Source organism: Rhipicephalus microplus, chromosome 1 (assembly GCF_043290135.1).
Source record: "Rhipicephalus microplus isolate Deutch F79 chromosome 1, USDA_Rmic, whole genome shotgun sequence".
NCBI lineage: Eukaryota > Metazoa > Arthropoda > Arachnida > Ixodida > Ixodidae > Rhipicephalus > Rhipicephalus microplus.
The window spans coordinates 115,237,502-115,252,559 of NC_134700.1; the positions used below are offsets into that span (position 1 = coordinate 115,237,502).

Below are 15,058 nucleotides of genomic sequence, written 5' to 3' on the forward strand. Positions count from 1 at the left end.
AGCGTCACGTATTTTTCTTCCACTTTTTTTCTTCTTATTTACATTCCATTGTTTCTAATAACTTCCCCTGTACATTCCTTGGCATTACTGTCTGTTAGATATCATTATTATTGTGTTAAAACACGGAAAAACGAGTGCTTAGGTATACACTTCTTTCTCTTATTTCATTAGACGAGGGTCTCGTACTGGCAGACTTGGTGTGTTTAGGTTGTATAAGAGGGACAAATAATTAGCTGCCCGCTCATAATAAGTTCACGTGCTACGTGACGCCAAAAATGCGCATAAGAGTGTTTTTACACTCGTCGTTTGGCTTACAGATGGCGCTGACTCTCAGTCCTACTTCTAAATTCACATATAAACCCAAAAAAGTGGATGGAGGGAAGGCCGCTGTGGTAGCTCAGTGGTTAGAGCCTCGAACGCGTTTTTTGAAGGTCGTAGGTTCAATTCCTCCTCACGGCTAGTTATTTTTTCATCCACCTTTCTTTCTTCTCATTTACATTTCATTGGTTCTAATAACTTCCCCTGTACATTCCTTGGCATTACTGTCTGTTAGATGTCATTATTATTGTCTTAAAACACGGAAAAACGAGCCCTTAGGTATACACTCCTTTCCCTTATTTCATTGAATGAGGGTCTCGTACTGGCAGGCTTGGTGTGTTTAGGTTGTATAAGAGGGACAATTAATCAGCTGCCCGCTCATAATAAGTTCACGTGCTACGTGACGCACAACATGCGCATAAGAGTGTTTTCACACTCGTCGTCTCGCTTATAGATGGCGCTGACTGTCACTCCTACTTCTAAATTCACATATAAACCCAAAAAAGTGGATGAAAGGAAGGCCGCTGTGGTAGCTCAGTGGTTAGAGCATCGAACGCGTTATTCGAAGGTCGTAGGTTCGATTCCTGCTCATGGCTGGTTATTTTTTCATCCACTTTTCTTTCTTCTTATTTACATTTCATTGGTTCTAATAACTTCTCCTGTACATTCCTTGGCATGGCTGTCTGTTAGATCTCAATAATATTGTGTTAAAACACGGAAAAACGAGCCCTTAGGTACACACTTCTTTCCCTTATTTCATTGAACGAGGGTTTCGTACTGGCAGACTTGGTGTGTTTAGGTTGTATAAGAGGCACAATTAATCAGCTGCCCGCTCATAATAAGTTCACGTGCTGCTTGACGCCAAACATGCGCATAAGAGTGTTTTTACACTCGTCGTTTGGCTTACAGATGGCGCTGACTCTCAGTCCTACTTCTAAATTCACATATAAACCCAAAAAAGTGGATGGAGGGAAGGCCGCTGTGGTAGCTCAGTGGTTAGAGCCTCGAACGCGTTATTCGAAGGTCGTAGGTTCGATTCCTGCTCACGGCTGGACGGCTGGTTATTTTTTTATCCACTTTTCTTTCTTCTTATTTACATTCCATTCGTTCTAATAATTTTCCCTGTACATTCCGTGGCATTACTGTCTGTTAGATCTCATATATATATATATATATATATATATATATATATATATATATATATATATATATATATATATATATATATATATATATATATAATGTCATGACCAAGAAAGACGCTGGCGCTTCGGCGCGTGGGCTGCTAAGGGAGGGTAGAGGAAGATGAAGACAGAATAAGAACAGCTGGTCCAGGGTCGGGTGTTGTCTCTTGTTCTGTCTTGTACATCACAATGGCGCAGTCGACGAAGAAGAAGGCTTACGTCCCGGCTTCGTCATCCAGAACAGCCGCGATAAGTGCCACTTGAGGACGGCGTCAAGGCCTCCTCGGCAGCTGTTCACCTGCCACCACTGCCACCACCGTTCGGGGACGGCGTCAAGGCCTCCTCGGCGGTCCGACAAGTGAACCCTCTGCGGAAACCCACCGGTACTGGTGCGGTTGAAAGGAAGGTCGCTGATGGCATACCACCGCTGCCACCAGTTGTTGCGCGTCGCGGCGACCGCAGTCCGCGGGTAGCGGGGCCGATCGCCGTCGCTCCGTCGAGCCAAGGACTAGGGGAGAGCTTTGAGCAAACTTAACGGATTTATTTACATCTTTACAGTGAGTTGTCGAGATGACAGAAGAGAAGAGAAGAGCGTTGGGCGAGGCACTGCACGCCCTTTTTGTTGACCCCCGTTCCCTAGGTCCCTAGGTTGGGGATCAGTATATAAAACAATGCGGATCAATGGTGATGTGGCAGTTCGTCTCAATTAAGTACCGCCCATCATGTCTGTTCATAGAGGCACAACACAGGCTTGCACATACACACATACCCTTGCCACTAGTCGCAGCGCTGCCGTAGAACAGGGAGGGGGACAGCGGAAGACGCACGGGCTCCTCGACCCCTTTGGTGCCGTCTTCGGGCTGCGTTCCCACGAGGAGATCTTAGCGCGCCCTTTCGAGAGGTGCCAGGTTCGTGGAATCCTCTGGGGAGAGCCCTTTGACCAGCGCCGTCGTCGTCTGCCGGTTAACGCGCTAACGATGCGTGGCCCAGGCGGGAGATAGAGCGGCGGCTCCAAAGCCCTCTTTAGCGACATTCCACTCAGTTGGCGCCGCTGTCAATCAGTGGGCGCCGTCTCGTGGAGTCGGCCTCTGTTGCTTCCTCCGTCCAGACCTGGCGAGACTGTCCTTTTGGCACTAATCCGGCGTGGCGAATGACCCGCTGGGTCAAGGCATAGCTTGATCGCTACAGTACGTGTCTTCGTGGTTCGTCGGCAGCGCGGGTTTCTCCATCCAGGAACGCCGTTCACGCTTTATTGACGATGGAGTCAACAACTCGGCCGACGCTTCAGCTGCCCATTGGACAATCAGTGGACGGTGTCCATGCCTCCTCTGTGGTACCAGGGCATCACCCAATCGACACTATGCTACCACTTCGCGGTCGTAATACGCACGGGCTCCTGTCCTTTCGGAATGCTGTTCAAGCTTCCCACGGCCTGCGTTCCCTGTCCGGTACTCTTCCAACACATGAGCCGCCAAGAAACGCTGTTAATGCTTCCTTGGACGTGCGTGTCGCCACCGTGAGTACTACTAGAACCACGTACTTCACGGACGCGAACCAAAGCGGTTCAGAAGCCTCGTGCGGCAGTGCCATGGAGCTGCGGCGTACCATCACACTGCTCCGCGCCGAGACTAACAAACTGACAGCGTTGATCGCCAAGCGAGCACCTACAATGTTGCCAGCATTGTGTGACATTAACGCAGTGTTGGGTGTAGCTGCCTCAAACCACCTAGAGGCAAGCACACCGCAGCAACGCAAGGAGCTTCGGTCTTCTCTGATCAAGCTCTCACACCAGCTCGACTGCTTAACGTCGGTGATCTCTGCGTTCCCACCTGCCACCTCACAATCACGAGCCGTCTGCAAACTACCGGAATTCCACGGGGTCAAGAACGACGCCGACAGCTGGGTGGCAACCGTCAAAGCGGAAGCAATGCGCAAGGCCTGGACGGAATCTCAGAAATGAACCGTGGCTGTAGACCGTTTTCGGGAAGGTGCAGCGGCGTGGCACCGGTATGAAGGCTGGAAGCAGCAGTCATAGGCGGAGGGGATCTGCAAGCTCATTGCTGCTTTCGGTCGTAATCCTTACCACCTCTCCACCACCACCCCGTCCAACCTGGCCGGTATCGAGGAGCAAGCTCCAGAGGCTTTCCACCTCGAGGCTGCAGCTGTGCACTGCAGCTTACCACACGAGAAGTTCCCGAAGCAAGTTCACTGCGGCCAGAGGCCGCTACTGAAGTTGGACATCTTGAAGTGCGTTGCTCCAACGAAACAACCGCGGAAAATCCTCTCGACTGTGCTGCATTGCCCTTTAACGACGCAACCCCATTCGCACACCGAGCTGAAGTGGAGCAACACCTCGAAGGTTCCTCGGAGCCCTCCAGCCACGCAGCAGAAAGCTTCTCCGCCTGTGTTACGAATGACGTCAGACGCAGGTGCGACACGCCACTGCTGTTTCAGTACCCGCGCCGGCACGTGATGCCATCATGTCAGTGGAAGAGGCTGATACCATTCCTCATACAGCTCAGTTAGAGAAGCCAGCCCTACTATCACCTTTACTGAGGCAAGAGCAGACACCAGCATCGCCTATGCTTGAACCGCCTACGGTGATGGCGCCGGTAGAGGCCAAGGTAACCACTGCTGGTGTCACTGACCAAGATCATGAGGAGAAAGTTAGCACTCAAGATGCAGACAGCAGCCACTCTCGACCTCCCGATAGACTTGTGGAAGACTCTGGCCCCGAGTTTCAGCGTGGCCAAGGCCGACCTCCGAGAAGCAGCCACTATATCGACCACCAGATCTACCTTTGGCAGATACCGGGAGCAAATCGCGGCCGAGAGCGTCGGCCGCAACAAGGCAGCCAGTGCCGGCCGCCTGAGTCCACAGCACTTTTTCAAAAGACATCGTGGCGAGCGAAAGAGCGACCAGCTCGAGGCAGCCAGTGCCGTCCACCAGAAAATTTGCCGTCAGCTTCGCGTTCGCGCAGTCATGGCCGAGTGTCATGACCAAGAAAGACGCTGGTGCTTCGGCGCGTGGGCAGCTAAGGGAAGGGAGAGGAAGATGAAGACAGAATAAGAACAGCTGGCCCAGGATCGGGCGTTGTCTCTTGTTCTCTGTCTAGTACATCACAATATATATATATATATATATATAAATATATATATATATATATATATATATATATATATATATATATATATATATAATTACCTGCTCACAGCTGGTAATTTTTTTCATCCACTTTTCTTTCTTCTTTCTTCTTATTTACATTCCATTGGTTCTAATAACTTCCCCTGTACATTCCTTGGCATTACTGTCTGTTATATCTCATTAATATTGTGTTAAAACACGGAAATACGAGCCCTTAGGTATACACTTCTCTCCCATATATATATATATATATATATATATATATATATATATATATATATATATATATATATATATATATATTGATGAATGCTGTCTTCTCGCGGTCGCGGTCGTCGACCGAAATTTGCCAGTAATCCGGATCGAAGGTCAATGGTCGAGAAATAGTTGGCGCCGTGGAGGCAGTCGAGCGCATCATCGATTCGGGGTAAAGGATAAACGTCCTTCTTGGTGATCCGATTCAGGTGGCGATAGTCGACGCAAAAGCGCCAGGTGTTGTCCTTCTTTTTAACTAAGACCACAGGGGAGGCCCAAGGACTCGATGAAGGCTCAATGACGTCTTTCCTCAACATTTTCTCGACCTCCGTCTGTATAACTTGGCGCTCAGCATGTGACACGCGGTAAGGGCGTTTGTGGAGTGGACTGGCGTCGCCGGTGTCGATGCGGTGGGTTACGGCACTTGTGTGGCCCAGGGGTCGGTCGTCGACGTCAAAGATATCCAGGTAAGAAAACAGAACACCCCGGAGCGCCGCAATTTGGGAAGGTAAGAGGTCGCTGGATATCATTTTGTCGAGGAACGCCTTATTTTGCGACGTGATGACAGGTTTCGCCATGGTCTTAGTGTCAGGTGTAAAAGAACAAATCGAACATTCATCAAGGGTCGAAAGATCAGCTAAAGTGATGCCTTGGGGAAGAACTTGGGTCGACGTAGAGAAGTTCAGAACTGGAAGTAGCACCGTGTTGTTAGCAACAATCACTATAGTATGTGGTAGTGCGATGTGGTGCGTAAGGGTCAAATCAATGAGGGGAGCTACCAGATAGTCTCCATCAGGAACGGACGGGAAGGGCGACTGAGGAACGTACATAGCAGCCTGGGGCGGTAGCCGTAGAGACTCCACGGATCGTAGCCGAGTGCGACTTGGAGGAGTGAAATCGGGACACAAAGGCAATTCGAGCCGTAAGATACCGGTGGAACAATCGATGAGGGCGGAGTGGGTGGTTAAGAAGTCTATTCCAAGGATGACGTCGTGTGGGCAAGCATCGAGGACTGCGAAGAGAACGGAAGTGTGGTGGCCAGCAACAGTAACGCGGGCAGTGCACATACCAAGTACCGATGTTCGACTTCCGTTAGCAACTCGAACAGTAGAGAACATAGCTGGTGTGAGAACTTTTTTCAGGCGAGATCGAAGTGTAGAACTCATAACAGATACTTGGGCACCAGTGTCAATTAGAGCAGTAACGGCGTGGCCATCAACGAACACCCGAAGTAAATTGCGTCTTGAAATTGTAGCTGGTTGAGGGTTTTTGTTCCGAGTCGTCAACGCAGCGCCACCTCCAGGAGCTGCACTCGTCAGTTTCCCGGGGAATGGCCAGAATAAGCCGGTGACGGAGAGCGGCGGCGTTGAGGGGAGCGTGACGGCCGACCCTGAGGTGACGGCGAGCGGCTTGACCAGTTTCTGTGGGCGACGACGTCAGCGTAGGACGGTTCGGAGCGTGGAGGTGAACGGCGAGCGGAAGAGTCCTGAATATGGTCATCCGAAAAACCGGGTTGCGAATAGTGTCCACGGTCCTGACGGCGGTCGACATTACGAAAGCTTGGCCGGAAATATCCCCTGTTGCGACAATGGCGGGAGATGTGCCCAACTCGAGAGCAAGAAAAAAATTGCCCGCAGCTTCCCTCGGGGGAACACTGAGGAGGATGCGGACCATATAATTGGTTAACGGGGTGTTAAAGTGCGACTTACTTGGGTCGATGGCTAAATTGGTTAACGTGGTTGTAGGAGGGGGTGTTAAATGAGTGAACACGTACACACGTATGCGAAAGGGCGGCGCTGGTCGAAGGGACGTCGATCATTGTGTTTGTGGATTCGTTGGAATTCATTTCACCGCGACCTTGGACGTCGACGCGCCGTACAAACCAACCGACGAGCGGCAACTGAGCGAGCGAGCGCCGACCTTGAGTATATATACAGCACGACGGCGCATGCACTGTCAGCTGTTGAATGTTCTCGAAGCGCGACGCCACATGCGCGTCCACTGGAGAATCAGGAGAATTGTAGATGTCGAACGCGGTGTGTAGAGGAGGAAGGGTGCACAGATGGTGGAGGAGTGAAGCGCGCGCGGTGTGTAGAGGAGGAAGGGATGCACAGATGGTGGAAGAGTGGGCGACGGCGCGACGGCGCATGCGCGCGCGTCAGCTGTCGAATGTTCGAGAAGCGGTGCGGACGGCGCGGACGGCGCACTACAAGGCGCGAGTATAAGATGCTCCGCATCTAAAACAGATGGGTCGATCATCGTGCGTACGCCACTCAGATGGATTTCGGTAGCGTGGTGGAAACCGAGGAGTCGAAGCTGTCGCAGCGACAAGTGGGGCAGAGTGGTGGTCAGCGTTGTGGACAGGATGATGATGATGAAAAACATTTATTATAAAAGAGAGAGGTACGGGGCCAAAGCATGACCCTGCTACATGGTCGGCGTCCTTAGTCCGGGACGCCGCATGACGAGGCCCCTACTCGCGCCCGTCTCACCAGAGCCCGTTGAGACTCTAGTGATGAGCTGTGTAGGAGGGCAGTCTCCCATGCCTCTCGAGAAAAGGTAGGGGAAGGGGGTAGGTGGGGATTTTTCGGACATGCCCATACCATGTGGAAGATATCACACGTCTCCCCACAGTGTGGGCACCGCCCATCTGTGTTCGCATCGAAATGCTTTAGGATTGCAGGACAGAGTAGAGTACCTGTCTGCAGGCGCCTTAGAGTTCGCTCTTCCGCCTTACTCAGCCCCTTTGCAGGAGCCGGGTAAAGGCGGTGAGTGTCACGATAATAGGTGACAATTTCTTTGAACCGCAGCAGCGGTGTATTGGCCTCCGAGTCATAAGAGCCAAGGTGAGGAGCCCGGTGGGTAAGCGCTCGGGCGGCCGCGTCAGCGGCCTCATTACCTCGTAGGCCCTGATGGCCAGGAGCCCATACGATGCGTTTCGGGGCTGGATCAGCGAGAGCCCGTTTTAGAATGTGGACAGGAGTGCTCATGGGCTGCGGCTGGGGAACCTGGACGCCCAGGTTAGCAAACTCCTGGCGTACGACGGCTTGAATGAGCGAGACTGTTGCCCAGTGGTCTTGCGCAGGGGGCTGATAGGAAGCGGGTGCCATGGCTTCCAGCTCCTGGCGAACAATCCTTGCGATATTGGCAGGAGGCGCAAGTGAACGGGGCGCTGCAGAATCCTCGCAAGACGAAGTCGCAGCAGTGTTTGGTAGTCTCGCGATGTGGTGGGTGATTCGCCTGCCTTTTGCTTGTTCAAATCGTCGGCATTCGGATATGATGGAGTCGACAGTGGTGCAGTTCTTGCACATTAGTATGTTGAAAGCATCATCAGCAATGCCTTTCAACACGTTGCTGATCTTGTCCGCCTCGGACATGTTTTTGTCCGTCTTCCGGCACAGTGCCAGTACGTCTTGGATGTACGTGACGTACGACTCCGTCGATGATTGAACACGCGACGCGAGGTCCTGCCTGGCTGCCATCTGACGAGCAACTGACCGACCGAACAAATCGCGAAGCTTTTGCTTGCATGTGTCCCAGCTGGTTAATTCTTCTTCGTGCGTCTCATACCAGGCGCGTGCCGTACCCCCTAGGTAGAACAGAATATTTGCCAGCATAAGCGTTTCGTCCCACCTGTAGTGCTTGCTGACGCGCTCGAATAATGCGAGCCATTCTTCGACGTCCGTGCTGTCCGTCCCGGAAAACGTGCCAGGGTCGAGAAGATGGGGGGGAATCACAGGTGATGGGGCCGGCGCGGATGGCGAGGCCTGAGTGCCAGTTTCAGGCATCGCGGCTGGAGAAAGCTGGCGTCCACTGCGGAGTTCCAGAGCCGGGTTGTGTGAAGAACCCGCACCTTCCACCAAAATACGTTACGGGGAAGATTTATTCACCGAGAGCTGGTCTTGCTAACGGCTTAAAGAGCGCACAGTCATGCAGGCCAACGGGAGAAGCTCGAGAGTCCAACCCACTACAACCACGTTGTCGTCTTCTTCATTTGGGTGCCAATTCAGCTGTGTCGGGGTGACAGTTTCATACACGTATCATCACCCCGGCCCATAGCATATATATATATATATATATATATATATATATATATATATATATATATATATATATATATATATATATATATATATATATATATATATATATATATATATATATATATATATATATATATATATATATATATATGCATATACATATATATATATATATATATATATATATATGCATTATAGAACAACGTGGATGCATTTTTTTTCATCGTAGTACGTGACAATTCAATTGTAGTGCACACGAATACAGAACCCTCGTTTGGGCAACTACTCCAAAAATTATGCTTAAGGATGCCAGGCAGTGCACGTTTAAACAACTTTGTGTTGTGCTTTCCACGTACAAACTTTCGGATCAGAAAAGACGTTTATGCTGTATTTTATCACCAGTACAACATTACGCTGTTATTCACGCTATCAATAGTCAGGTGTTTTTCATGGTGAATGATAATGTTATGACATTTTATCTCACCTTTTCTTGTGGACTGTAGTATTTCTCCAAACATTGGGAAGTCGAGTCAAACTGCTTCAACGTCGTTTCTGTCCATGGTATATTGATAGTATTCAAAGCAGTTGCTGCCATGCGAAAAACAAAGAAAATATTAATGAAGCCTACTTTCATGCTTGAGGTTAATACTACAACAGCGCAATCTAAGTATGAAATGCGATACGCTGCTGCGCTCATGGAAATGAAAGTCAGCCGTGCTGCTCAACTTCAGTATAGGGGGACATAGGGCAAGTACTTCAAGAAAATGTTCAATGTGTGATTTTAACAGTGTACATGCATTGAACTTCGGGCAGAATGAAGATAGTTTCGCCCTAAACAGCTAACTGATCTGAAGTAACGTACTTTGCGAGTTCGTAAATGTTCATGTTGAAGGGTAGGTCGAGGAAAACAGGACATAGTAAAGTGCCCTTAGTATAGGTACTAACTGGCAACTGGTGTTTAATGGAGAGAAAGCCGCAGCTTATAGACAGCGAATGCGCTGCTGATACGAGGTCGCATGAACATCTGTCAAAAGTTGAAGATGCCAAAAAACACAATAAAAACGGAGTGTGATACCATGCGGAATTCTTGACAGCATGGGTTATCTACGAACGGAGGTTAGCTTAAGTTATTCTAAAGGCAAGCGTACTCCGATTTTAGTAGATAAATCAACGGGTGGCGGACACTTGCCACTTTCTTGTTTTATCGAGCCAATTTGTAGGACTGTTCATGTTATCAAAAAGTGGGAGAGTCTGCTGACAGACTCTCCTACTTGCTGTGAGGTAATTGTTATGGAGTTGCTCCACTTTTGCGAGAAACATGTAGGGTATAAGTAATCATTTGGGTGATATTTACAGCAGGAGATGGTGTTATAGAATAGCCCATGAGAATTGGTGTGCTGTTTTCTGGTAGCCGACCTAATGATGCAAGGGTATGTGCGATTGCTTTCTGCAGATCAATATAGGGCTGGGAGATGAAGTGTATTAATCATTTATGCAGTGTTATTACCGTCTTGTTTCCATGAGCTTTCTTCACACTATTTCGTTACTGGTGGCTTCAAACAGTACGTATAGTAGAATCCTTTTGCCGAGGCGAGACTGTCACTTTTATAAACTTACTTCCAAAAGTAGCTTCGAAGAGACATTTCGAAATGCGAGGGCCAATTCTCGGAATGTGGAACATCCTGCAGAAAAAGAAACGAAAAATATCCTACGTGCTGTTGACCTGTAGCGTACCCTGGGAAAAGACTAAATGCCAGTTACAGTAGAGCACTTATTGAAACCAAAACTTGCTCGGTCAAATGAATCAAACCCTTAAGATTTACATCGCAGTCTTTAAAGAATCAGTAGTAATACACACGCTGATTCGAACACAATCTTCACAGTACATGTAGAAAAGTTCTAATGATGCCAACGTTTACAGCAACATATTATTACTCACTTTGTGATTTATCAACACGTTCAATGTGTATCGCGTAGATTGTCATCGTCGTGCATTCAGAAAATTTCTAGTTTGCGATGAGGTATAATTACAGAAACCTTGGCGAATGTGGATTCAAGAGGTGCACGGATCTACTTCACCTTCAGGTTTACTTACGTACCTAATATACTTTTGTTTGATTTAGGCCGCGGCAGTCATACTTCGTCGGAGGCTGAATGCTAGAGGTTCGGGTATTATATATCTGTGCAAGTTAGAGAACACTAGGGGACCGAAATGCACAGGTAACCACAGCAGGGTTTCAGCGCCGCTATGGACACATTATAAGGAACATTTTCTAATAAGACACGCTACTTCTTTGATTGTTACTTAAGAGCATGTGATTGTGAGCCAATAGGTATACGTATACAATAGCTTAAAATAGTGTACGCAAAGAATGCACATAAGACAACCAATGGTTGGAAACTGCCTGGTCTATTGGGAAAGCAGCTCAATATAGATGTAATGGAGTACACGAGGGAAAGAACATAATGAATGCTTCTAGCGGCGTATTCCTGCAGCGTTATGGTTGTGCTAATTAAGCACTTACTGAGATCGCTACACTTCTTGCCAGTAACACCCGCCGAGGGTGGGCTGCTATCATGAGCTGCATCTTTAAAAATTATTGCGAAAGTTGTAAATACTTCGTATGTAGTAGCGCTCGAAAAGTTAAAACACATCATTGTGTTATCTTGATGCTGCAAATTAAAGAGATATTCACGCGCATCGTTGCTTATCTTCCTATGAGCATAAATATGACAACTAATACTTTTTATATAAAAAAAAAGTTCAGTACAAAGACAAAAAGCTCTCCGTAACCTTATAAAAATGAACCTAAGCTGCTATCACTTGGGATATGGTTGAGACGCATACATGTTTCCCGTATTTTTTGCACCATTGCATGGCTGTTTCATTTCACTATCTTATTGATGGTTATGTGGCGTACTGAATGCAAAACCACTCAGCATGTGCAACTTTATGATGACTCAAGATCTAAAAATGCAGCCGAATAAGTAGTCTCTAAGCAACTTTAAGCCACAGCACCACCTAGTTTGCAATTTCTAGATAAACATTCCTGTGCAAACGAATACTTCACTATGCAGATTGTACAAGCCTAATTAGCTGATCCACTGACGCAGGCGTCACTAATCTTTTCAGCAGGAGGGCCGAGTTGATTGAAGCACACATGGTGGGGCCAGACCAGTAAAAAAAGTGGAAAGAGTGAAAATGGAAAGGAAAATGAAACAAGTTCGGTGACTGGAAGTAATAGTTTTGACGAACAATAGATAGAAATAGTGTCAGCACATCTTTCAATATTTAAAAGCAAGACTCGTAATGTAAAATCAATAAAATATGCCAAGTATTAATAATTTTTATGACCATGAATATGTATAAGAGGTTTTGTGTGACGAAAAGGAACAATGCCGAAAGAAATCCAGATTTTTTTTGTTGCTGCTTAACGTCTTTTGAGGAAAAACTTTAACGTCGGCCCTGAATACGAAGTGAAAAGGGGATAGGGGGAGGCTCTAATATCGTGCAGGGGGCTGTGTTCGGATGTTTCAGCCCCTACATTACCCTAATAATAAAGTAAAAAAAACGACAGAGTATTAAAGTACACAATTATTGTCAGCATCCACGCCATTACCAGTGTTTTCTTTGGCGCTTCTTTCTCAGTCAACACGTCTCAATACGTCTCAAGACGTATCGACACGTCTCAACTTCAGCAGCTCTTGTCCTGTTGAGGTTTTATGCATCCGCCTTAAATAACCTTATAATTCGTGTAGTTTGTCTTGCGGAAAGCAGAGTACTTCCGCATGGGTTTCGGGTGTCTGTGCGGCGTGTTGAAAAAGACAAACAAGATCGGACTGAACCAGCTCTTGGCTTAATCAGCTCGACTAGCCGAACAATGCAAGGTTGTCCACATAAATATGGCGATAAGATGTTGAGTTGCGCCATATTGAAGGACTCCTTAAATTGCGGCCACCCGAATCATTCAAGCTCGTTAACTTCGAATCAGTAGGCGATGATCTTAACCGCCATACTGGCGCCACACTCTCAAGGAAACCTCACAACATAGCCAAACAATCCTGCACTTTGTTCGAGCATAATGAATTTTTTTGCAAAGCACGTGTTGTTACGTGCGTTGTAATAGATGCTGATGTGATAAAAGTATATACCGTTCTATGGTTATAATTTTTTTTGCGGTTCAAGAACAGTTGCGTTTAGAGAGAAGTTGGCAAATGTTTTTTATTTTCGTAATTACAAATCCTTTTTGAAAAGAAGCGAATGCGACTGACGCGTCCGATATCTTCCAAATTACGCATACAGTATGTTTGCCACTGTGCATGCATTGCCACATAATATTCCTACAATTTATTATTACGATGTTGATGTACTAGAGCGATTGGTGAATCTTTACTAGAGCAACTTTAAGACATGAACTAGAAGAATTTGTATTAAAGAACAAATGACTTTCAAAAAACATATTCTCCTTGAATTTCCGTCGTATATGGCACGAAGCTTTGCAACACTGTTTCATTCGTTTGGTTTTATTTCATTTTTTAATACTTCCTTTTCTAGTAAGCAGCGTAACAGTATTAAACAAAAATACAATTGCTTTAAACGTGCATACGCTTACCCTTCCTTGACTGAAGTTGGTATTGATATGTTGTAGAGGCTGAGCGGAAGAACTGTAAGCGAAAGTTGGTTTCAATCAACATTAATTTGTCGAGAAAACTGCCAAAATAAAATCGCGCTGTTTAAAAAAGCATTCGACAATCAAGACAGAAATGTTTCAGTTTGGAAAACAGAAATAATTATTACGCGTTATATGTTGTAATGCACGAAGACTGCGTTAATGCACAGAAATGCATAAAGTAGATGTGAGTATTTTTTTTTTGCCATTTGCATTTTGGCGCCTTAGAAAATCACTTTTAACGCCTGCAGATCAGTCACCAGGACACCCCGTGCCGCGTAGTAAATGTTCTACAGAAGTGACTATTTGGAAACAAATGAGCTTTTCGAGAACTTTAGCTTATTCTGATTATTCCTTTTGAAGCATGTGTTAGAGCATAAAAGAACACAAAAAAGAGGAGTTTCAAACCTTTTGCCAATGCATTGAGAAATATTGTAGAGGCAGCTCAACTGAACATGCTCAAGAGTGAACTTGCCCTTGTTGAAGAGCCTTGACGAAGCTCCTCGTCGGCTCAGAGTTGGCGTTATTTCTAGGCAACATGAATACACTTTGAAGACATCCATGAAAAGACGTCTTCCTTAAAAGGATACTATACAAACTTTTTGCCGCCAATATTTTCAGCCAAATTTATAGATTGGATCAGCAAATCGATAGAGAACACCTTCATCACAAGCAGAAACTACGGCAAAGTAATGAATTTAAAGCAGTTTTCACAAACTGTCGCGTCTAGCGGCAGCGCCGTGAACTAGAGGATGTGATGTAGGGTGACGTCAAGCTCACCGGAAACTGGCAAGCCAACGATTCCAGCCATCGCCCGCGTCTCTCAACTCGCTCATCTTTCACTTCGGTGCCTAGAACCGGTATGAACAGCAACACCAGCGAACAATGCTTGTTGCTGAGGCAAAGTGCCAGTGCTTTTGGGGAAAGGAAAGAGAGGAGTGAAAGCACAGCTGGAGAAAAGGAAGAGGAGGACAAGAACACTTACACCCTGCATGCGCCTCGGTGAGGTCGACGTCACTGCTCGCGTTCGCGAGCAGCCGCTGCGCGCTCACAATCTATCAAAAATACAACCAACTGTTGAAAAATGCGGGAAATAAACACCGTTTATCGGAACAGTGGCATCTTCCGAGTAGAATTCCGTAGTTTTGTCAGTTTTCGAATCTTTGTTCAGTATTCCTTCAAGGCAATTCTTCATGTGCAGTCACAGTAAAAAAAAGTAGAAGACTTTGAACACTCATTTTTCACATCGAATATTTTTAAAGGAACGGTGTGTTGCCAAAACTGGCATCTAAATATTGTATTAGCTCCCACCGATGCATCTAAAAGCTGCATATTGCACCTCGCTGCGCACCATCTATTGCACCTTGCTGCGCACTGATATCTTGTGCGAAAATGATGGTAATCTGTAAGTTGTCGAAGTACCTTCCCTGGTACCCAATGTTAG

General features: G+C 46.8%; 1 protein-coding gene across 1 annotated transcript in view; it reads right to left on the minus strand.

Annotated features, from left to right (window-relative positions):
• The window catches only part of LOC119178240 (neprilysin-2-like), a 45,973-nt gene extending 31,452 nt beyond the window's left edge, over positions 1 to 14,521 (minus strand). Inside the window, exons 1-4 of the mRNA XM_075887306.1 lie at positions 14,395 to 14,521; positions 13,558 to 13,609; positions 10,562 to 10,626; positions 9,429 to 9,532 (exon numbers count right to left, since the gene is read on the minus strand). Coding sequence (XP_075743421.1) covers positions 9,429 to 9,532; positions 10,562 to 10,626; positions 13,558 to 13,609; positions 14,395 to 14,425 — 252 coding nt within the window. The 5' untranslated portion in view covers positions 14,426 to 14,521. The remainder of the gene's footprint in view (positions 1 to 9,428; positions 9,533 to 10,561; positions 10,627 to 13,557; positions 13,610 to 14,394) is intronic.
• Positions 14,522 to 15,058: the final 537 nt, after the last annotated feature.